Source organism: Nicrophorus vespilloides, unplaced genomic scaffold, assembly GCF_001412225.1.
Source record: "Nicrophorus vespilloides isolate i.1.1-1 unplaced genomic scaffold, Nicve_v1.0, whole genome shotgun sequence".
NCBI classification, from domain to species: domain Eukaryota; kingdom Metazoa; phylum Arthropoda; class Insecta; order Coleoptera; family Silphidae; genus Nicrophorus; species Nicrophorus vespilloides.
Window position 1 is genome coordinate 154,987 of NW_017100085.1, and position 23,216 is coordinate 178,202.

At 28.7% G+C, this 23,216-nt stretch overlaps 2 protein-coding genes across 2 annotated transcripts in view; both read left to right on the top strand.

Annotated features, from left to right (window-relative positions):
• The window catches only part of LOC108567149 (allatostatins MIP), a 44,424-nt gene extending 37,282 nt beyond the window's left edge, over positions 1 to 7,142 (top strand). The window contains exons 3-5 of the mRNA XM_017927449.1: positions 5,141 to 5,293; positions 5,743 to 5,959; positions 7,021 to 7,142. Of these exons, the coding sequence (XP_017782938.1) occupies positions 5,141 to 5,293; positions 5,743 to 5,959; positions 7,021 to 7,106 (456 nt within the window). The 3' untranslated portion in view covers positions 7,107 to 7,142. The remainder of the gene's footprint in view (positions 1 to 5,140; positions 5,294 to 5,742; positions 5,960 to 7,020) is intronic.
• A 5,800-nt stretch (positions 7,143 to 12,942) lies between these two features.
• LOC108567148 (calpain-D) overlaps positions 12,943 to 23,216 on the top strand; it is a 41,090-nt gene continuing 30,816 nt past the window's right edge. The window contains exon 1 of the mRNA XM_017927448.1: positions 12,943 to 13,688. Within this exon, the coding sequence (XP_017782937.1) occupies positions 13,426 to 13,688 (263 nt within the window). The 5' untranslated portion in view covers positions 12,943 to 13,425. The remainder of the gene's footprint in view (positions 13,689 to 23,216) is intronic.

The following is a 23,216-nucleotide window of genomic DNA, read 5'->3' on the forward strand; positions in this document are numbered from 1 at the left end:
GTTTCAATTTTTACTTATATATTTAAAAAAAAAACTATTATCATTACAATTTTTATTTTATTCAATATTTTAGTAAAAAATATGTGCACTTAATTAGTATAAGTTTTCTCACTTAATTTCTTGCAGATTTCATACATTTTTATAATAATATTGTTTGTTGTAGTATTGATACATTCAAATTTTATCTCTAATGAACATTGCTTAACTATTAAACCTCAGTTACTCACGTGGCGTCTGAGAAACTCCGTTAAATATAACGTCAGTAATCAATTTATTTATATACTCTGCTAAGAATTTTGTTAATCCTTCAACGCATTACTCTAAAATGCTAAAATGTGCATTTACAAATCGGAAGTCACTATGAGAAAGTACATAGATCGGGGGGTTGGTTTGTACCCACTGGTGTCCCACAGACGCCGCGTGTGTAACGATGGGTTAAATATGTGAAAATTATTGTATACATTTTCATAATTCTATACATATAATATGTATAATAATCAGTGCATTAATAAATGTAATTCGTTCATTAATTTCGGTTATTTCAGATATTAATTTTCAATCAATGTGTCAATGAGAATTAATGTATTTATTTTTTGTTATTGATTTTCGAACAATCGCATTAGACTAAATGGGAAATCAATTTGCGCGGTAAAACATTTTGTCGGTGCATTAAAATGTTAACGATAATCGTCCGTTGCGAAGGTTAACTAATATAATGATGCAAACTGTCGCAAATTAATCCGCGCGAAATTGCAATTACATCGCCGAATCCATTTCGATTTCATTTTAAAAGGATTCGCACGCACTTTTCCATCGCAATTGGATTTGCCAAATCGAGAAATAATGAATTTAAATGGTTTTGCTCCAGTTACATTTATTACAATATGTTTATCATTAAAATGAAATTAATTGCTTCCACATAATGGAAACAATTATTTTGTGTTTTTTTTTTTTTGTAAACACCGCAATTTGTTTATGTTGATTCAATTTGTATACAATTTAATTAAACTTAATTCTATTTTATTTGCTTTAAATAAGTTGAATTTATACGCATTTAAGCTTTTTTCCTGAACGTATAGGATAAGCCGATAATTTAGAAGTTTAAAAATATTGTTACCCGGCTCCTCTACCATTTTCGCAAAGCTTGCGATTTACAATAATTTCGTTTAATGTTATAGAATTTTCTTTTCTTCTATATTAATGTCATGAAAAAAAAAAGAAACCGAACTATATAGAATCCGCACTAATTGAAGCTGTACTATACGAGGTATCCTGTAAATTGCTTAACTATTAAATAAGCTTGCGATTTGCAATAATTCCTTTTAATGTTATAGAATTTTCTTTTCTTCTATATTACTGTAATGAAAAAAATTAAACCGAACTATATATAATCCGCACTAATAGAAGCCGTACTATGCGTGGTATTTCTGTGAATTGCTTAACTATTAAATAAGCCTGCGATTTGCAATCATTTCTTTTAATGTTACAGGATTTTCTTTTCTTATATATTAATGTCATGAAACAAATTAAACCGGACTATATAGAATCCGCACTAATTAAAGCCGTACTATGCGAGGTATTTCTGTAAATTGCTTAACTATTAAATAAGCCTGCGATTTGCAATAATTCCCTTTAATGTTGTAGGATTTTCTTTTCTTCTATATTAATATCATGAAAAAAATAATAAACCGGAATATATAGAATCCGCACTAATCAAAGCCGTACTCTCAGAGGTATTTCTGTAAATTGCTAAACTATTAAATAAGCTTGCGATTTGCAATAATTCTTTTAATGTTATAGGATTTTCTTTTCTTCTATATTAATGTCATGACAAAAAAGAAACGGAACTTTATAGAATCCGCACTAATTGAAGCTGTACTATGCGAGGTATTTCTGTAAATTGCATAATTATTAAATAAGTTTGCGATTTGCAATAATTCCTTTCATGTTATAGGATTTTCTTTTCTTCTATATTAATCTCATGAAAAATATAAACCGGACTATATAGAATCCGTACTAATCGAAGCCGTACTATGAGTGGTATTTCTGTCAATTGCTTAACTATTAAATAAGCTTGCGATTTGCATTAATTCCTTTTAATGTTATAGAATTTTCTTTACTTCTATATTAATTTAATGAAATGATAAAAAAAAATTCTCATAAGATAAAAATAAAATAAAAATTAATAAAATTTTTACATATATATTCAACAATTTTCCTTTTTTTTATAATGAATAATATTTTTACACCTATCCCCGGATTTACACGGTAAGTACATAAGAAAAACGTGTAAATCGAAATTGTATACGGTTTTAAATGTAAAACTTTCCACATTTATTTTTAATTAATTTATTATTAAAGGGAAAACGTGTATAGAAAGTACCGTAAATCGAAGCATAGATGTACCAAAATATAATTGAAAACTCAACGTATTTTACTAAATAAATATAAAAGTTTCATGTTTTCCATTGCTCCAATAATTAATTATTTGACTTCATATAAAGTATTATACAAAATCACATATATTTTTTTATAATATTTATTTATATTCTTTGAATTCTGTCTTTTTCATAATAATAATGTGCAAAATGTGATGTGAATATATTAATACATTTTTTTGTTTGTAATTAAGAAGATGACTTTGTTAATGATATAGAGAGAGACATTAAATGAGAAAAAAGTATTAGGTGAGACGAGGACGATAACAAAGAGATGTTTCGCAGTTTGCGGAGCGTTCGCGGAATTCTTTAGAAAAATTCCGTACGTTTTTTTTATACCTCTTCCTTTTGTCTGTGGGAAAACCTCTCCCCTGTTTTTTGCTCCTGCGAAAATTCTGTAATATTACTCAAAGAGATACGCCTTCTCCTCATAGATTCTTATCCGCCGCTTACATTTACATAATCAAAATGAATCGATATACCTTTAACAAAAAAAAACAATTTGGTTTACGAAGATGGACCAAATTTTGAGGATCAATCAAATTTGTAATTGTAATGACTATGGGATTACTATTTGAAATCGATATGAGTTTAAAATATATCAAAGAAGTTAATGTATTTTTTGTCTTCTTATAATTTAAATATTATTTCAGTATAGAAATACCTCACATTGTGCGGGTAATCAGTTATCAAAAGTAAACCGCAAAAGAAGAGTATTGACTGAATAAAGTGTAAAAAACGGTTTTGTATATTTAAAAAAAATAATTTTCTACACAATTTGTTTTGACATCTTCAAACCGGACTATATAGAATCCGTACTATGCGAGGTATTTCTGTATACAGCTTAAATATTAAGTAAGGCAATATAACAGTACTTTTACTTATTAATTCTTTACAAATAATTATGATAAAAATTATTAATAGTAATCTGCTTACAATAATATTCAAAGTTTTATAGGATACAAAATATGTGTATGTTTCTTTCGTTTAAAAAAAAATAGGTTTCTGTATATTTCCTACAAGAAAATCCTTAAAATTGTCACACTTTTAATAATTCACAGTTTTCTAATTAACAAAGTTATTATTATAACTATTAAAGCCAATCAAATATATCAAAACATGGTATAAAAAATAATAATTATTTATCCTAATAACACTAATGATTAGTGATAAATTTCTTATGATAATACCAAATAAACAATTTTTGCTTTATATTTATTTATATTTTCTTTTCAAAGGTTTTTATCAAATGAATCTCATTTTTGGTAAAATCCGTTTTTTCCCCCTTTTTCAGCTTCAATATTTATTATTATCTTTTTCTTTCACGTCAAGATTTTACATTCGGATTTTATGGCTCGTAAAATTCTACGGGAAATTTCTCACGGTTTCTAAACAGAAAGTTCCGGATGAGAAGCGCGACATCAAACATTACGTTCGTTGTGGTCCAGATTAAAGTTGTGTGCATAAAATGTACAGACAGCATAAGTTCATACTTTTTTTTTATATCAGCTACAAATATACTTTATATATGAATTTATACTTTATGTATGTAACACTTTACATTGAAATTATCATTCCAATGCTAAGTTAAGGAACTTTAAGAATATTATTTAATAATTATATTTCAAATATAATTACATCCATATTACATAAACCGCACGATGCTTGATATTAAGATTGCGAATATCGAAAACCTGGGAAAGTTATGTAACTAGTTTTCATTATAATATATAGTTGGATAGATGATTTTATTCTAAATATAAATGAATTCATATAAAACTGAAAAAAATTGCTAGATATTAAGTTTGAAAATGCGATTTTGTAAGCAATTTTTGAAAAATTTGTATATAATAAAGAAACGTGAAACAGAACTAAATAATTGTTGGTACTTTAATATAATCTTTATATTGTATTCAAAAAGTATTTTTTTTTTCGTAATTGGAATAACGAAAAGAAAATTGTATAGTAGAATACGATGAAATAAGTTTATAAAATAATATTGTTACTAAATATGAAAATTGATGCGTTTTTTTGTAATCTAAATCACTATAATTCACTTATACGCTTAAAATTACCAAAAAGTACCACATATTTTTTTTCATTGAATAAAAATATTGCTGAAATTTAATAAAAATTTAAATATAAGCAACTTAATTTTAATCTGTTTTAATAGAAATCCAAAGAAAAAGTTTAATTTCTTTATTTTAATTGTGGTCAGGTAATAAAGGGTTAACGTAAATAAATTGCATTAATTGATTAATTTGATTTACCAGATTTTGAAGGAAATGTAGGTGAAAAAAAGTTAATTAATATTTAACTTCAGACTAATGTGTATTATTGGATATTGAAATTTTCGGACGGTTTTAATTGGGAATCGTATTCGTGAAGTGGGTACTGTAATTGATCCATTTTGCAAAATATCCATTTACCAATTGAACTTTTGCACTTTGACCCTCGAAATTCTGAAAAATAAACTAGTACATACATATAGATAGATAAATGAATGTGGAATGGGAAGGACAAACGGGAAATGGAGCATTGGATGTGTAAATGCTCTTAATGCAAACCGAATTACGAGCGAATATGTTGATGGTTATTTGCAGCCGTGCGGATCGCAGGTTTAATTGGCCGTGTTCGTTGTGCAATTTGCATGCAAATGTCGTTGCAATTTCATTTGTGTTTCTTTGCTGTTGTCCGTGCAGATGGAGAAGAGGGACTGGAACAGGAACTTGCACAGCTGGGGAAAGCGCGCCTGGCAGAACCTGCAGGGCGGATGGGGAAAGAGAGACCTTTGGGGACCCAGCAGCAGCTTCCCGCTCTACGTTACCGAGAAACGAGCATGGCAAAATTTACAGGTGAGATTTACACTGTTTACGAGACAATTTACAATTTTTTTCTCTCTCCATCTTTATATGTCCCTTCATACTCTCATCCCGACCATTCAATCTTGTTTATTATGATCTTGGTGGAACTGCGACTGCGGAAAAATCGATCTATTTGCGGTGTAATTCGTTAAAAGATAAACAGTTTCGGTGGGCAAACAGAAATAAATTGTTTGCAAACAGTTCCGAGTGAAGAGCCGATATATGGAAATCACGATTAAAGCCACGACTCCTTTCAATTTGTTTATTCTGTTTTTTTTTTGTTAGAAGAGAAGCCGAATCATTTAAAATTCGATTCCCGGAAAATGTCTTTTGGGCTTGTTTGTATGTTGCGTGCGTTTTCACAAACAAAATATTTGCATAATTTTCTATATTTCTGCGGATTGAAACTCGTTTTTTTTTCTTCTCTCGGTTGATTTCAGGGAGGATGGGGCAAGCGCTTCGCTCCTGAAGATGAGTATGCTATGAAACAATTGGCTACTTTGTTGGAGCAGGAAGATCAAGGAATCCAAGGCGATGCTCCTTACGCCGATTACGCTCAGATCACCGAGATGGATGCCAACGATGACGAGAAGAGGGCTTGGAAGAACCTCAACAACGCCGGTTGGGGTAAAAGATCCGAATGGGGAAACTTCAGAGGTACGAAAACTAATTTCTATCACTCAGTATTTCCGCTTCAAGAACCGCGTTAAGATATTATATTTCGTGACTAAATCTTCTGACACGAATAATCGGTTATTTGATGTTACACAGTTTAAGAAACTTTAGCAATTTACTAACATGGTCAGATTAGTTAAACTTCCTTAGGAGATCAAAATTTAACACTATTCTTGTTAATTTTACTTTTATAGATTTTATATTTCATGCAAATACTACATGAATATAACTTGATAAGACTTTAAAAATATTGCAATCAATGTATTAACTAAATGTATATAACATCAAATGCAAAACAGCCGATGAAATACTTTACAAATTATTACAAATAGAAATATTATCCAACCCCAAATACATAGTACATTCATTTAACATTTTTTTAATACATATTTCATCAAAGTTATTAAAAATATTAGATTATTTGAATATTTTATTCAGACATATTTATATAAATAACATAATTAGATATTTTTTAATATTTCTACAATTGCATTACAAAAGCAATATCTCCTATAGTACGGATTCAATCAGTGCGGATTTAGTTTAAAAGAATAGTACGCAAAATTATATTCTCTATTCACAAATGAGCGTTTTTTCATCTATTAACTGTATAGACTCTATTTGTGCTGTTTATTTTATGCAGTTTCCGGTTTGCAATAGTTCGGCATATTACCCGCACTGTGCGAGGTATTATTGTATATTATTAAGAAAAAAATAAAGATTATGTTTGTTTTCAATAGATTCAATTATTTAATTCATTTGTTTAGTTTTCAGTAAATTTTCTTATAACGTGGTAACGCGTCTTCAAATGAGGATTTTCTTATAACGTATGGTAACGCGCCTTCAAATGAGTCCTAACTGTATATTATATATTATTTTATAGTTTAGTAAATAATATGTGAAATATAAAATCTGATAATTATTAAATTGATGTGCATTAGTTAAGATTTCTGACAATACATTTGACAAGAAGAAATTAGTTAGTTGCAATATTAATAGATGGAACTCCAGACTACTAAGAGTAATGTATTATATGTACTTAGGATCCTGGGGCAAACGCGACCCGGCCTGGACTAACCTCAAGGGAATCTGGGGAAAGAGGAGTCCCTCAGAACGACGATCTCAGTAGATGAAAATTTATGCCAAACCAGATTACAAGAAATAGGTAAGATTGCAAACGATAAACAGTCGACAAAACAAATTCAACCAATGAATTAACGTCTGTTTAACTTTAGTTTTTTGTTAGTAACTATTTAAGTTTACTTGTTATATAATTCATTTCAAACTTTATATTAGACAACAATGCACATTACAAAGATTTATTGCTACATAATCAACAAAAGAAATATCCAAAATTAATACGCATACAATTTATATGAATAGAACGGAAATAATTCTATCGAAATTGGAGATTAGATAAAGATTTACATGTGATTTAATCTAACTAATTCCAAAGTGATTAATAATAATTAAATGTTAATTAAGTTGTTTAACTGAAGATCATCTAAGAGTAATTGACAGTTATAGATTGATTTCGATGTGACATTGATTGATCTTTCAATTTAAATACTAATTTACGGAGATTCGCCTACTAACATGTTAATTTCATATGGAATTATGCAACAATAATTTGAGTATAGAAAAGTGAAATACAATAAAAAATCTTCATACATTTTATAAATTTTCTATGTAAGATTTTATTTTTTTTGATAATATTTCAATAATATGTGACCAAATTAGTAATTACGTGTAGCAAATTTATGAGATTTATTTCCAAAATCAACATAATTTTTAATGAAAATAAAACTACAAGTAAAAAAATCATTCAGGAATAAAATTTATATTAATTCACTTCAATTTTGTGTTCATAAAATAAGTAATAATTTTCAAAAAAAAATCAGTTTTCTATGAATGAATGTATTTCTTATATATTGTTTGTAAAGACTTTTCTAATTTTTATAAGCTTATAATTACGAAAATAATTAGAATCACTTATTAAGGTGGGTGCACACTACGCACTAATATCCAAGTAATTTGAAAAGTATTACGTAGTGTGTACGAATGTGTATAAAAATGACGCTATAAAACTTTAGTTCGATTTTCACCTAGTCATCACCTATTGATTTTCGTATGTTGATTTCGTTTGAAGTGAGTGTATTTGTTGATTTGAGCGTATATCCAGGAAATGGAATTGAATTGATATAAGATAAAAAGATGATCGTGGTGGAAAGGATGGTACCGGAAATGGTACAAATAAAAAAAACGAGAGGAATGCGAATGGGAATTGCGTCGCTGTGCAAACGAGACGTCATCTAAAAACCCATCTATTACGATTGGCAAATATTGAAGCTGTCCGTCCGGATAAAAATAATAATATACGGCCGCTTCGGAATTAAATTAAACCCGTCCGAATCTGAATTCGTCGCGTTCTATTTTCACGTGCAGAAATGCATGCATGCATTTAAGTACGTTTCGATGTTAAGCGTTTTTCATGTGGGTGAAATTTCCAATTTAGTGGACGACCGGTGTCGCTGCTGCTTCAAAAGCCATACTTTAATAAAGTTAACCATTGTTAACTTGATGTTATTAAAATGCGGACCGGAGCGGCGATAGTTGTTTGCGTTAGATGGATCCCATTGATGCACATGGCCCAGGATTAACATTAATGAAACATCCTGATTAAGCCGAGCGTTGAATGAACGTCGCCTAAAAACAAAAGGTGGCGCGCGGAGTTCCGTTCCATAAGCCATGTTGATCGCACTGGATATGGCTTTTGAATAAACGCATCCAAACTGTTTTTTATTTTTGTATTATTGTACAATTCATTCTCTCTTCAATCGGCGCAAGTCCATTACATTCATCTATCTACGCTTTTCTGTTTCGCTTTTCAATGATTGAATTAACACACTAATTTGAATTGGACACTTTGCGAATTGGATTTTCCGAAAATTAACCGAAGAATTAATAAATTCCAATTCATTCTGTCAACTACAGAATTTTAACAATATTGTAATACAATTTAACATATTAAAGCTAAATAATGTGTAAACTAAAGCATTTAAATTGTTAATAAACTTCAACAATTTGTTCAGTTAAATTTATATTAAATTAGTTTTTTTTATTTATTTTTAAAATGGAAGGATAATTAATTGATCAAATTGTACAGATTTTATAATAATTTGTTCATTCAAATAAATTAAGAAAAGTTTGTTTAATTGATGACAGCAATGATAATAAAACATTGTACTGTTTTTATATCAATTTGTTTATATAAATTAAATTGGAAAGGTGTCTCCAACTTGCGACATGAACATTTTTATGACATTTGACAGCAGTTGCAAGAAATATGACATTTGGCGACAAGATGATGTAACGATTATATAATAATTTATTTATTCAAATAAAATAAGAAAAGATTTTCTAAAATTTTTTTTTGATATTTGACAGGAGAATCAATCAATATGACAGTTAGTGACAATTGATGACAGTAATGATAATAAAACATTGTACTGTTTTTATATCAATTTGTTTATATAAATTAAATTGGAAAGGTGTCTCCAACATGCGACATGAACATTTTATGACAGCAGTTGCAAGAAATATGACATTTGATGACAAGATGATGTAACGATTATATAATAATTTATTTATTCAAATAAAATAAGAAAAGGTTTTCTAAAATTTTTTTTTGATATTTGACAGGAGAATCAATCAATATGACAGTTAGTGACAATTGATGACAGCAATGATAATAAAACATTGTACTGTTGTTTATATAAATTAAATTGGAAAGGTGTCTCCAACATGCGACATGAACATTTTTATGACATTTGACAGCAGTTGCAAGAAATATGACATTTGGTGACAAGATGATGTACTGATTATATAATAATTTATTTATTCAAATAAAATAAGAAAAGTTTGTCTAAAAGTTTTTTTGACATTTGACAGGATAATCAATCAATCTGACAGTTGGTGACATCAATTGTCACTGCAATGATAATAAAATTATACTGATTTTATATCAATTTGTTTATATAAAAAAAATAGAAAGATGCCTCCAAGATGCAACATACAAAGTTTTATGACATTTTAAATCAATTGGTAACAAGTAATGACAACAAATATAATAAAATTGTACTGCTTTCAGATGCGACTTGCGAATATTTTTGACAGAAGTTGCAATAAATGTGACAGTTGGTGACAATTGGTACCAGCAGTGATAATAAAAATGATATTGAATTTATGGGTCTATATCACAAACCCGACAACCGAAAGACCGTCTATTGAAATCCCGACGTTCGAAATCCCGGCTGTATTAAAATCCCGACAATCAAAATCCCGAGTATATCGAAATTCCGACAACCATAAAAATGTTATTGTAGAAATTTATAATAAAAGACACTGTAGGGATTTCGATATAGTCGGGATTTTGATTGTCGGGATTTTGGTAGACAGGATTTTGACATAGTTGGGATTTCAAGCGTCGGGATTTTAATACAGCCGGGATTTCGATACACTCGGGATTTCGGTTGTCGGGCTTGCGATTGCCACCGGCATTTATGTATTTTAATATAAAACTGGAATATCATAAAGAAAATTGACTTAAAAATATTATAAAACTTGAATTATTTCATGTGTAAATTTAGTATAAATATTTGTGTTTTATCATATTCATATTAAATTATGTATACTAACATATGTATTTTTTTTTGTTCTTTCTGTTTCAGATAGTTTGTAGAATATATAAAACGATATATATTTCAAGATAAATCTATATATATATATATACAACACATATACATAATATATTTTTATTTCGACTATTCTATTAATTATTTATAGTAACGATAGTATTTAAATAAAGTATGTATTTTTGTGTGGAGAATCCGAGAGAGGGAAAAAAAAATCTAAGCGAATGGAGGAAGACGACTTGCTGGAAAATCTCCATGGAGGGTCGAGGCAGATGTATTTCTTATTTCGTGTCGAATTAATAGACTGTATTTAATGTTATGTTCCTTATTTCTTCTGTAAGTTCAATAATATTATAATGTATTAATAAATATATATATATACGAGCTATTGATTTATGGCAAATTAATATCGGACTTATCATTTTTTACCTCAACTTTTCCTTCCAATATCACACACGTAAATCCTCTATTAATTACCTTTTATTGCTAAATTAATCAATTTATATTTAATGAGTGATTAAATTTAATGAAGCAATAAACAGTTTTATTGCTTATTACGTGATAAAAATATAATACAATTTATTTGATTAAATTTTCTAAATAATCCTGTAATTAAAACATTTTTTTATTAAAATTAACTATTTTTCGTATGATGAAGGTGTTGAAAATGAAATAAAGGTAAGTTTTTCTTACAATTGAATTTTAATCTGACAGTTAACTGAATGATCTTTTGTGGGGAAGGCTTGATAACGGTTGAACGAGTTTCATCTAAAGAAGCGGTATTAAACGGTTTCTTGGATCGTATAAAAGCTGAAGAACTATGAGATGAAGTTATCTGTAGGGCGAATGAAATTCTATGGATTTCTCAACCGGATAAATAAACGAATAGAGCAGCGACAAGCAGTGTTAATAATGATATTTTTTAGAATTTAATACAAATTAATTGATTAAATATTGCGTTTTTCTTAATTGTAAATTAGTGTAATTCTATTGTTTTTTAAATGAATACATTGCAAGAGTTATTGATTATACATATTAAAATTACTTATACATTAAACAAATTTAGGTATTAGGTAATATTATTGTTTTCTTTTAAGATTCTTCTCATCATTGTTAATCACTTATAATTAGATTGTTTTTAATAAATAAAGGATTACATGATTACTTTACTTAATGTTAATTATTTAGTACTATATATTTTTTTGATTGGTAAACAAATCAATGTTGAAATTAACTTTAATGCATTCTAGTCTAGACCAGTGGTTGTCAACCTATGGTTAAATGTTTAAAGAGTTGCGAAATGACAGCTGTCACATTGCGTCAAAAGTAAACAATTGGATTACTGTACGACTTTGTTTATTTCGGTCTCATAGCAACAAAGTTGTTGTATTTATTATATTCATATCTAAAGCATGGTTTAACAATGTAAAAATTATTCCAAATACAATCAACACCAACAAATCGGGTCTATATCGCAAGCTCGACAACCGAAAGACCGTCTATTGAAATCCCGACGTTCGAAATCCCGACTATATCAAAATCTCGACAATCATAATCCCGACTGTATCAGAATCTCGACAAACATAATCCCGACTATATCAAAATAGGGATTGCCACCGCAACAAATCCCATATTGAGATTTTTAATAATAGAAGATGTTTAGAGATAATTATAATATGTACATATTCATAGAAGATTATTATTAAATAATGTTATGTAATTCTAAAAAATAAAAATTGAAAATACCCATTAAGAATGTTGATGTGCATTTTGATCTTTACACCTGAATAATGTATCTAATTGTTTCGTTTTTAATATTGTAACAATTCTTTTTCTAACAACATTTTTTTCGTTTGAATTTCAAACTAATTACTTTTGTATCAGATTTTTACAGGTAACCATAAAAAATAAATATTAGTAAATTATAATTAATATGATATAAACGAAATATACTGTCTTAAATGTATGCAAATTAATATTTTAAAATAAAGTGATTTGTAAAGTTATTATATTTCATTTAAATCTATATCTTAGTATTCAACTATATTAAATAAAAACAATTGTAATAAAGTGATTAGTTTTCAAAGAAGTTTGTGACTTAGGTGTATCAGGAAACAAAAATAAAGATTGAAGAACACTGTTTTATACAAATATAAAACTTTTATTGGTGTTTTACAAATGGTTATAGTTTTGTTGCTTTATGTGCATTGAAGAGATTAACAGTCTTCTATTGTATATATTGTTGCCTAACATTGATTGTTAACATTTCCTTCATGTTGAGGGTGTTGCATAGGGTGCGCTTGTCTTCGTAGTTCCGACAGTTGCCTAGAATGGAACGCTTGAATCTCTGGTTGCAGGGGGTAGTTTCCATGGTGTTGCATAACGCTAGGGGTGTTTTTTTTTTGTTCGTTCGCGCCGTGGAGGAATGGAATTTTGGTTCGATGACACTCGGACGTCCAGACAGGCGCCGTGGGTCGCGTCAATATGGCGAGGAGATGTTTTGAAAAATTCGAGTGGCGGCAGGAGAAAGAGAGGAAGCGTCAGCTGATTAGCGTTGACTGTTGATTGGGTCGTCCGAGGGGGGTGCCGGAAGTACCGGAAGATCGTGGCGGGCCGTGGGTACGTGCGTGCGTGCTTTGTTTTGATTGTTTTCTTTTACTTCCATGAACCGACGACCATCATCAACATCATCATCAACCACCACCCGTCCATCCAGGATAACAGAAAGCCGTTAAATATGTGTACGGCATTGCCATGGGTTCCATCGCTTCGGTACTCCAGTGGCAGTGTAAGGAGTGTAACATAATCAACCCGACAGAATCAATCAATTGCATCAGATGTGGCGGCCGCCGTTCATCGCAGCAGGTAAACAAAAATCTGCTGCCATCCTTCGCCGCCGCCACCAACAACGAAGGAGACGACACCTCTGCTGATGCTAGGACTCCGGATTATATTGGTGCCAGTGACAACTGTACGGTCATCAGGAGGATAAGATCTAATCTTCAGACAACTAACAGGTAAGAAACATTCAATTGTTTGTTTCCTTTCAACTTTTGTTTTCATTCTTGGATTGTCTTCTGTTCTGTTTGGGAAACCCATACCTCTAAGATCGATACAACATTCGCAAAACTTTCGTATAGCAACAAATTCGGACTCAGCTTCGAACAAATCCATTCATTAATCCCGCTTTCGTCGTATTGATTTTCCCCCTTTTTTCTTCATGTTCGCACCGTTACATAAATCCCAATGTTTACAAACAAATAATGTTGACATCCGCAAAATTTAACATCTCTGATTGTTACTTACATTCAACATAGAAAATTATATTGATTTTGTGAACATTAATGGCAAAGACCAAAGTTTTAGACATTTGCAATTCGCAACATAAATAAATTAAACACTGAGGAAAAGTATTGATCTTTAATTCGGAATGAGGTAAGAATAATTCATAATTGCTTATTTTCTTTATATTAGATTTCCAAATAAGTTTGTCCAAGAACAATATTTACTCTTAAATAATATTACCTAGTTGGGGTAATTACTTATGTATACACGTAATTAGGTTTAAGCATACATACAAAATTATGTTTCTATAGAAACATCATTTTTATTAAAACAATATTTATCATAACAAATATTATAATTTATTTTGCAATAATTATCAATAATTTAATCGTTACTTTTGAAAAATCACGACCTAATTTGTGTAGTCAATAGTAATAATATTAATCACGATCTATTTCTATTTTTGTCCAAAAACGAAAACTGAAACTAACATTTAAACTGCTTGCAATTTCTTTTCCTTATTTAATGAATCAATTGATTATTATATAAATATTAGTATAAAACTGTTTTTTTTACTTGATTTTAAATGGATTTGAAAATAGGAAAGCAATTTCAGAAATTAAAATTGTTGTTCTTACAAGTTCTTACGTGGGTGAAAATTGATGTTTCTTTTATTGCGTGTTAAATTAGCTCTTCCCGTTAAAGAGGACATAGGGATCGGTCACGAAAAAGAGGAAATATGGACACTTAAGCTATTAAAATAAACGATAGTTGAGATCGTAAAAAGTACAGAAAGCTGATGACATGCTTCTGCGATGTTTCACTACAAGATGAAGTTAAGAAACTATTCGTAGCAGGTAGTTTTAAAACTATATATAAATTTTATACGTTCAATATATCTTTTTATTGCCATGGCTTCTATATACGGATTTTTCATTTACAAATTGGATAAAATTTATAATATTCGAAAATTATATATTTATTAATTTTAATGCGTATTGATTATATATATATTCCAGGTTACTACAGGTTCATTAATTTTGCTTTAATAGTTTAAACTATGATCAATGGCCCTTTGTAATAGTTAATCTTTTGTTTTACTATTATTATTGTTGTGAATGAAAATGTATAATTTTGTTTTTGACTGTTACAGTAAAAATTATTATTAGTTTAAACTATTTAAAATTATTCAAGTTTTCATTTCCACGTTATGAAATTCGAAGACAAAAGAAAATCCAATAGCTGTAAAAATAATTTAAAAATATATTATTTATGTCATCAGTCCTTCTTTCTAAGGTACAATTGCCATGACTAATGACTAATTGTGAGAACATCTTAACAAAAGCTATTTTATATAGTATACAAATTACACGAATATTAGTCATCAATTTTCTTGTACGGAAAATTCTTTGAATTTACAGTTATTGAAATAGTAGTTGAAGTTAATGTCTATTCTTTCTCTGGTTCAACGAATTCGTTCCTTTCATTATAGATCGTTGATAATTTGATTGCCTTCTTAATTTAGAATTCCTTTGTTCCACTCCTTTTATATTCTTCGAAGATGAAATAGCACCCTTTGATAATTGTGCTCTGAATAATTGAAGTGACGCATAATTAATTTACCTTTATTCTTCGCATTCAACTTTACAATACGGATTTCTTTAAAAAATATATTTACTACAAAGAGTATAAGTATTTTCCATCGGAATTAACTAATGACCAAAGTCATTCAGTCGTCTTTATTGTAAATGCATCGTTTGTTTCGAGTTCGAAAAAGATCACCAATTCTTAACTAAGACTATTTTAAGAATTACTATAATATATTTGAAAAACTTTCAAATAATTTAGATAATTTAAATTAAGTTGTTTGCAATTATAAGTGCGTCACGTATGATTGTTAAAGAATGTCTTAACGTGTTTACATCTACATATGACCCTGACTAGGACCGAGCAACCTCTCAGCTCTTCACCAATTGGTATAATCAATTCAGTAGTATTAATGCTGACGCTTGTCTTCAATTGGTATCATTAATTCAATACTACTGTCTCCACTTGCGAAATGGCTTCAATTAACCTAAACGGATATTTTAATTTGCGCTAATGGAAAAACTAAATACAGTCGCCAACTTTAGCAATTTGATTCCATCCAATTTACATAGTTCGTAGTAAAAATAAAGAATTACAACAATACCTCCTATAGTGCGGCTTCGGATTCACTATAGTCCGGTTTTGACAATTTCAAAATAAAGTAAATTTTAAGTGAGCAAAATAAAAAATTAAATTCTAAAAAAATAGTTTCTCGATTAGTCCAGTTTCAAACAGTCCGTGCCTATATTGTTTATTACAAAACGCAACTGCTTCAAAATACATTTATTATATTAGGTTAAACTTTATTTTCATTTATAAGATTGTGACTTTTTTTTTTCATATGGGACAACATCAAAATCCGGGTTAATTTGTAATTCATGTATGTAATCTCCATTACTGCCTTCTAGGCTCGTTTCGCATACGCTTATTTTATTCAGTTGGCAAAATAAATAACTCTAAATAAATAAACAACACGAAAATAAACAACAAAAAAAGTAGAAGTGTGCCATACAAAATGTAATCTATTGATGGAAAAGTAAATTTAGTAGTCAAATCCTAAAATATTCTGCGCCCCTTTGGGGAACGAACTCCATATATCACGGCTAATAGGAAAGACCCTCATAGAACTTTCCATTCCTTATAGCTTATTTATTTTAAGTACGAAAACATCCTATTCTCTTTTTATATTTTGCTGTTATTTTTTTAAAATTACATAAATATTGGCAAAATTTTCCTGTTTTCAAAAACTTATATTACAAGAAAAGTGTAATTGGTTCATATTTCCTTAAGATTTTTTACTATTACGTTCATCTTCCTTCATTGCATCTTATTAGTGTCTACTGTTTCATTCTGCTATTACTATTTCCTTATGTTGTTTTCTTCTTATTTTCTTTAGTGTATTACTAGAAATATATTAACATAAATTGTATTATAAAAGGTGAACGAATATCTTTATGTTTTCATAATACAATTCATATTTGGATTGATGGATATTTCAGGTACGGTTGTTCGTGAAATTAGGACATGTAATGATTGCATTTTCGACGTGTTTTCCACGGAGGGGGGGAAAACCTGATCGAACATAATATAAATATAAAATCGAGCGCACATCGTTCGGTGCGAAATATTGCCATCACTTTAATGCAGTATTCGATTTCAATGTTTGCGAAGCGACTACCAAACATTAAATTGGATTCCATTCGATCGATGTAAAATAGTATCAGATTTCAACTAGATTTTCCTTAAAGACCATAAAAATAACCACCACCATCATCTGATATCGTCAGTACACGTTCTGTCATTAATCTCAGCCAATTTTCAAGTAAAATACTTATTTCTCATTGATTATGTATATCTTCGAAACTCTTCCAAATTGAGTATCCAGTTCAGACAGAAGCTTTATTGACATCATCAATCAAGAATCCTGAATAAAGTGCTCAATTGCCTGTATTAGATGCTTATTAAGACACATTTATGTTTATTTGTAAATAATTAAGATCAATTAGTTTTTTTTGTAGGCATTTTCTATTTGGTGATAACCTGATTATTGAAGCACCGATTGTTTCAATGTTAAATAAGTTGTTTGTTTTATTCCAACTCGAGTTTCTATACAAACATTGACAGCCTTTCATGGATTATATTCCACGGTTCGATTGAGTCTACTATTTAATACAAGTTAATAGGATTTGCACTATCTCATTTCCCCTTTGATAATGTCTAAATAAATATGGTGGTCATGTTAGATAAATGAATGACTTTTTGATATGTATTTAAACTACATTTTTTTTATTATGTCACAGTATATTTAATTTACAATCTTATTCATGCGAACATTACTTAAATGTAATGGCTGTAGACATTTTTGTTTTTTGGTAAACTTCCCAATGGAAGTTTTTATCATTATATTCTTCTGTAATTTGTTGATTGACTGGCGTCTTGTAGGTTAACTTCAGTATATTGATTCCCTTTGTCTGTGTATCTGCTGCTATCCTTAACACTGTCATTGTCCATCGACTTGGCTGAAAGTCCATATGCTGAACCTCTTTCATTTCACTGTCCATTCATGATGAACGATGGGCCCTATTGCTGCAAGCACTGACAGGGTTCATAAAGGGCCTAGCTTAACCATTCGGTTATTAGTTGTCCTCAAACTACATTTAAATACAATTTGTAATCATCCAATATTTATATGCAAGGAATTTTTATTGTAAATTTTTGGACAAGTAACTTGCAAATATGGACATTTCAAAGGCTTTTCCTGAAATATAATGAGACCCTGTGGGATACCTTATGAAATTTTCTCAATATATTATTTTTCTAGTTTTAATAAAAAGTTATAATTTTGATATAATTAGGCAGATCAAAATCAGACTAAGAAAATATTTTAACTAGTAGGGAATTACTTCTATATTCTATATAATTCTTGATTTTTAACAATATAATAATATTTTAACAATATAAATGAAAATCGACCTAAAACTAATTCGAAAGCAATAAAGTGTTCTTTCACAATAAATTATTTTGTATACTACCATTACAGCACGTTATGAAATTGGAAGAATTTTTTTATAAAATTTATATCATAAAGAAGGATTTTTCTACAATTGACATGACTAATTGTGAGAATATCTTAACAAAAGCAATTGTATCAAGTAAATATATAATATACATTAAGAAAAATAAGTTACAGCAAATTACATATACAATTCTTGATATTTTTATTTTAACAATATAAACGAAAATCGACCTAAAACTATTCTAATATATAAATAATTCGAAAGAAATAAAGTGTACGTTTCCAATAAATTATTATTGAATGTATAAAACCATTACAGCTTTTTATTATTAAAGTACGTATCAATATTATATTCTCTTCCAACTAGTTTTTGTATTCTTCTTCTCTTCCTCCAAATAATGTCTGTTAATAAATAAACGTTTAGTAATGTCTTGGTCTCTTAGTCATTACATATTTACGCCAATTAATTTTGGATGGTTCTAAGTGAGTGGACGACTTGAAGTTGTATTTTAAATAATTAAGTTGATAACTTTACAAAGGGTTCCTAAAATATATACGCTCATTGCTCTTTCTTTGTTTCATTCAAATGAAGCAAAAATATTTCAGTTTATTTGTTTCATTGTTTTTTTAAATTTTATTTTGTTGTTGTTCATTTTGCGGAATGATAAATAAATACGTAATTAGCAGGTATTTATTTACATTTTATGATAACGAAACGAACCCACATATTTACAAGTATATTTATTATGTTATCATCAAAACACAAATCGACTACATGCGTTTACTTATCAAGACCCTTATGTGACTTGTTATTAGTGCTTATCGAAACCGGTGAATCCTAAATGATTCACTTTATAAATTTTAAATTTAGTTGTAGCAAAAACAAAATTAATATTGATATTTTATAGATTTCATTTTGATTTTATACAATTTGTTTATATAATATAAGTAAATTTGAAAATTATATCGTTTTTGTTATTTGATTAGATTATAAAGCAAACCTTTCTTCCAAGGGACTGCCCTTTTTCTTTTTTGTTATATATTAAGTCAATTTAGTTCTATCAAAAAAAAATCTATAAAACAACAAGCAAATTTGTCCATTTAAATATTAGTGTAATTTGTAAATTTTCCATAAATCACCATCAATGAACCTAACGAAATTAGAAGATATAAAAAATCGGTGCTTCTTCAAAGCTAGAATTAACAAAGATGTTAAAAGATGTAAAGAATATTACAGATTTACTATATTTCTATGTTAAAGTTTGTTAAATTTTGAATTTCGAATTATAAACGCAACAATTGAATATTCCATTTAGTGGTAAAACTTTATGGAATCAAATAGATATCATTAGAGATTTGCAGTATTGTATAATTAGAAACATCATAAATTTTATGCAAGTTACAATTACCACCAAGAAAAATTAAATACTCGAATTACAGCTAAAACTTTCTGGAATATTTGTAGTTTTTACGTAATTCACTATCAAAGTTGAACTAATGAAATTTTAAACATTGATAAGGTAGTGTCTTCACATTTTGTTTAGTTTCTGTCAAACTGAAAATACCACAGAGATAATTGAGTATTCCAATTATAGCCTAAACTTTATGTAATATCTAAATCTAATTAAAGATATGTGGTATTTATAGTTTTTTACGTAATTTACTATCAAAGTTCTACGAAAGAAATTTAAAAAATTAAGAAGTAACAGTGTCTTTACATTTCATTTTGTTTCTTGTAAACAGGAAAAACCATAAAATAACATTGAATTAAAGCAAATTAAAGCTAAAACTGTAGTTAGTATTATTAGAGATATGTGTTTTGGGTAGATTTCTCGTAATTCATGATTAAATTTGAACAAATGATTGTTTTCTTCAAATTTGATGTATTTCTTACAAACTGGAAATACCACAAAGAAGATTGAATATGCAAATTGAAGCTAAAACTGTAGGGAATGAAATAAATATAATTAGAGATATGTGGTTTTTGTATATTTTGTGATTTATGATTACAGTTTCACTAATGAAATTGAAAACCACGAAAAAGCAATAACTTCATATTATACTTTGTTTTTCGTAATTTCGAATTATTCAAGTTAATTATTTATTTCGTTTTGAAGTAAAAATATCTAAATTTAACAGCTCTAAATAAGTAGAAACATTTTAAATGAGAATAAAGCAATATCGAATTATATCCAATACAATGTACGATGTGCACCAACAATGTATATAATCTATTTATAGCTGAAAAAAGCTGTACAATTTCATGTTTCGTCAACGTATATATATTTTTTTTATATTGGAACAAACGCCGCTGTCCCACATTATTGCATGTGAATTAATTTCAGTTTAACGAGTTTCAAGAAACGCAACCCGTCCATAAACCGAATTAGGTGCATAACAAACTCGCAGCAATTTGCTAAGGCCAAAAAAGAGGAAAGCAGAAACAAAGAAAATCCAAGTGAATATTTCATGTCGGAGACCGCAAGTAATTGAGCTGTTGTTTTTGCACCAAAGAAAATCCATCCGTAAATATATACAGACTAAATTGCAGTGTAACAACCATCCAGTTTAATCAAAAAAAAAAACTTGCAAAGTGAACTCAAAAGCTCTGATTAAAACGTATTATACCAAAAATAAATAATGTCGCTGGGATCAGCTAATTCCGGTGATATCGTCGAAAACAGCGAGTGAATATTTGATATGGTAAACTTTTCGAAAATTTAATATTCCATGTGTGCGCTTTTGTGTCCGGAGCCTCGGAAAACTGCCGTTTTATACTGTAAATATTTTAAGCCTCGTCAGTCTGGGTAAGGGCATAAACAATGTTATTAATCCCGAATACATTATGTGTACGCTCTTTCTCTCTCATTGTTTTTATTTTCCATTTGCCTCTACCGACAAATCACATTGCGAGTCGCATCAATTATACAATTAAAATTGAAGCGAAAAGAACGTGATATTTAAACATAAACAGAAAAAAAGAACCCCTCGCTCGCGCGAATAAAAGCGAAATTCTGTTTTGCGTTGAAGTATTCATGGACTTCTTGTTTAGGTGGAGAGGGAGTGATATTATTCGAACTATTTGCGGATGGTAATTCAAAATATTTATTTTGGCCGACGAATTCTACACGCATTTCCAAGTGGAACGAAACACTTTTTTTTATTCTCTTCGTTTATTACCGTTTATAAATAGAGTTTACTCGTTTATTCGGTCATGTAATTGTCGTCGTCCGCATCGATTTCTTCCTGATATCAATCATCACTTAACATATTTTCAATTAGAAAAAATAAAATGTTTATGAAACGCTCCCTGATCGACGGACAGACACGACATTGACATTCCATGTGATATGAATATTATATTTTTCGCTTTCGTTCGATCAATAGACTTCTGCAAGAAGAGGATAAAAAGTGTGTGTAAATATCGTATGCGTAGACGTCAGATATTCTGATTAATGGAGCGAATCCGTTGCGTCATCAGCAATTTTTTTTGCTTCAATTTATTTAATGGATCTTTCAGTATGTCACAATCAATATTGACATTTTTATAAATTTGGTGTCGATGTTGACGAAAAGAGCATCAGAAAATCTGTTAGGAAATGGCCAAATACATTACTTTCATAATTTAAAAGAAAAATCATTAATAATAATTGGGACGTTAATTCAGTGATTGATTAAGGAAATTCATTAAAAATATTGACATATACAGGACTTTTTTGTTTTACGAATTCTACGTTGACGTTGACGTTTTACGCATTGCTATTTCATAGATCTGCTTATGTAACAATAATTGTTAGTATTTTTATAAATTTGATATGATGAATGAAAATAGTCACAAAATACGTTCAAATTATTACATACATTATAAAATAATGTAATTGATTAAAAATATGATTAAGATAATGTAAATTAATTTACTAATATAGACGATGGTTGAAATTATTATTATATAAATTGCGTTGAAATTCTCTCTTTTAAATATGATTTTAAGTTTTTATATTTAATGTATCTTTTGTTTAGATGACAATATTTATTAATATTTTTTATAATTTCGATAATGTTGGTAAAAAACTTATCAAAAATATACACAAAATCATTAATTTTATATTGAGATTTTTTAAATTCGTTTATTACAATTATAAAGTTAATTTAGTTACTGATTTAGTATTGATTAAGCTTCATAAATTTGATCACAAATTCTTCTGTCATTACTTTTTTTTATCAATTTATTCAAAATTATTGGATATTCTGAGTAGAAATCAATAATATCATAAAATTCATGCATTACAATTATATAGTTCATCTAGTGACTGATTTTGTATCGACTAAGCATAATAAATATACGTGAAATAAAGTTAACGTATTAAAATTGTTCATAAATTTGATCACGAGTTCTGTCATTACTTTCTTACTAATTCATTCAAAATTATTGACAATTAATCATTTTTCTATACTTTTAGCGAGAATAGTAGAAATAAAAACTTTAATTGCTTTTACAGAGTTAATCTAATACTTGATTAAGAAATGTTACGTAAAAATAAAGATTTAGACTTTGTTTTTATTGATAATAAATTCCCATTTAACAAATTTATTCGTAAAGACTGTTTGTCTTTGTTGATTTAAAATGCAATCATTCTTGTTTATGAAGCGGATTTTG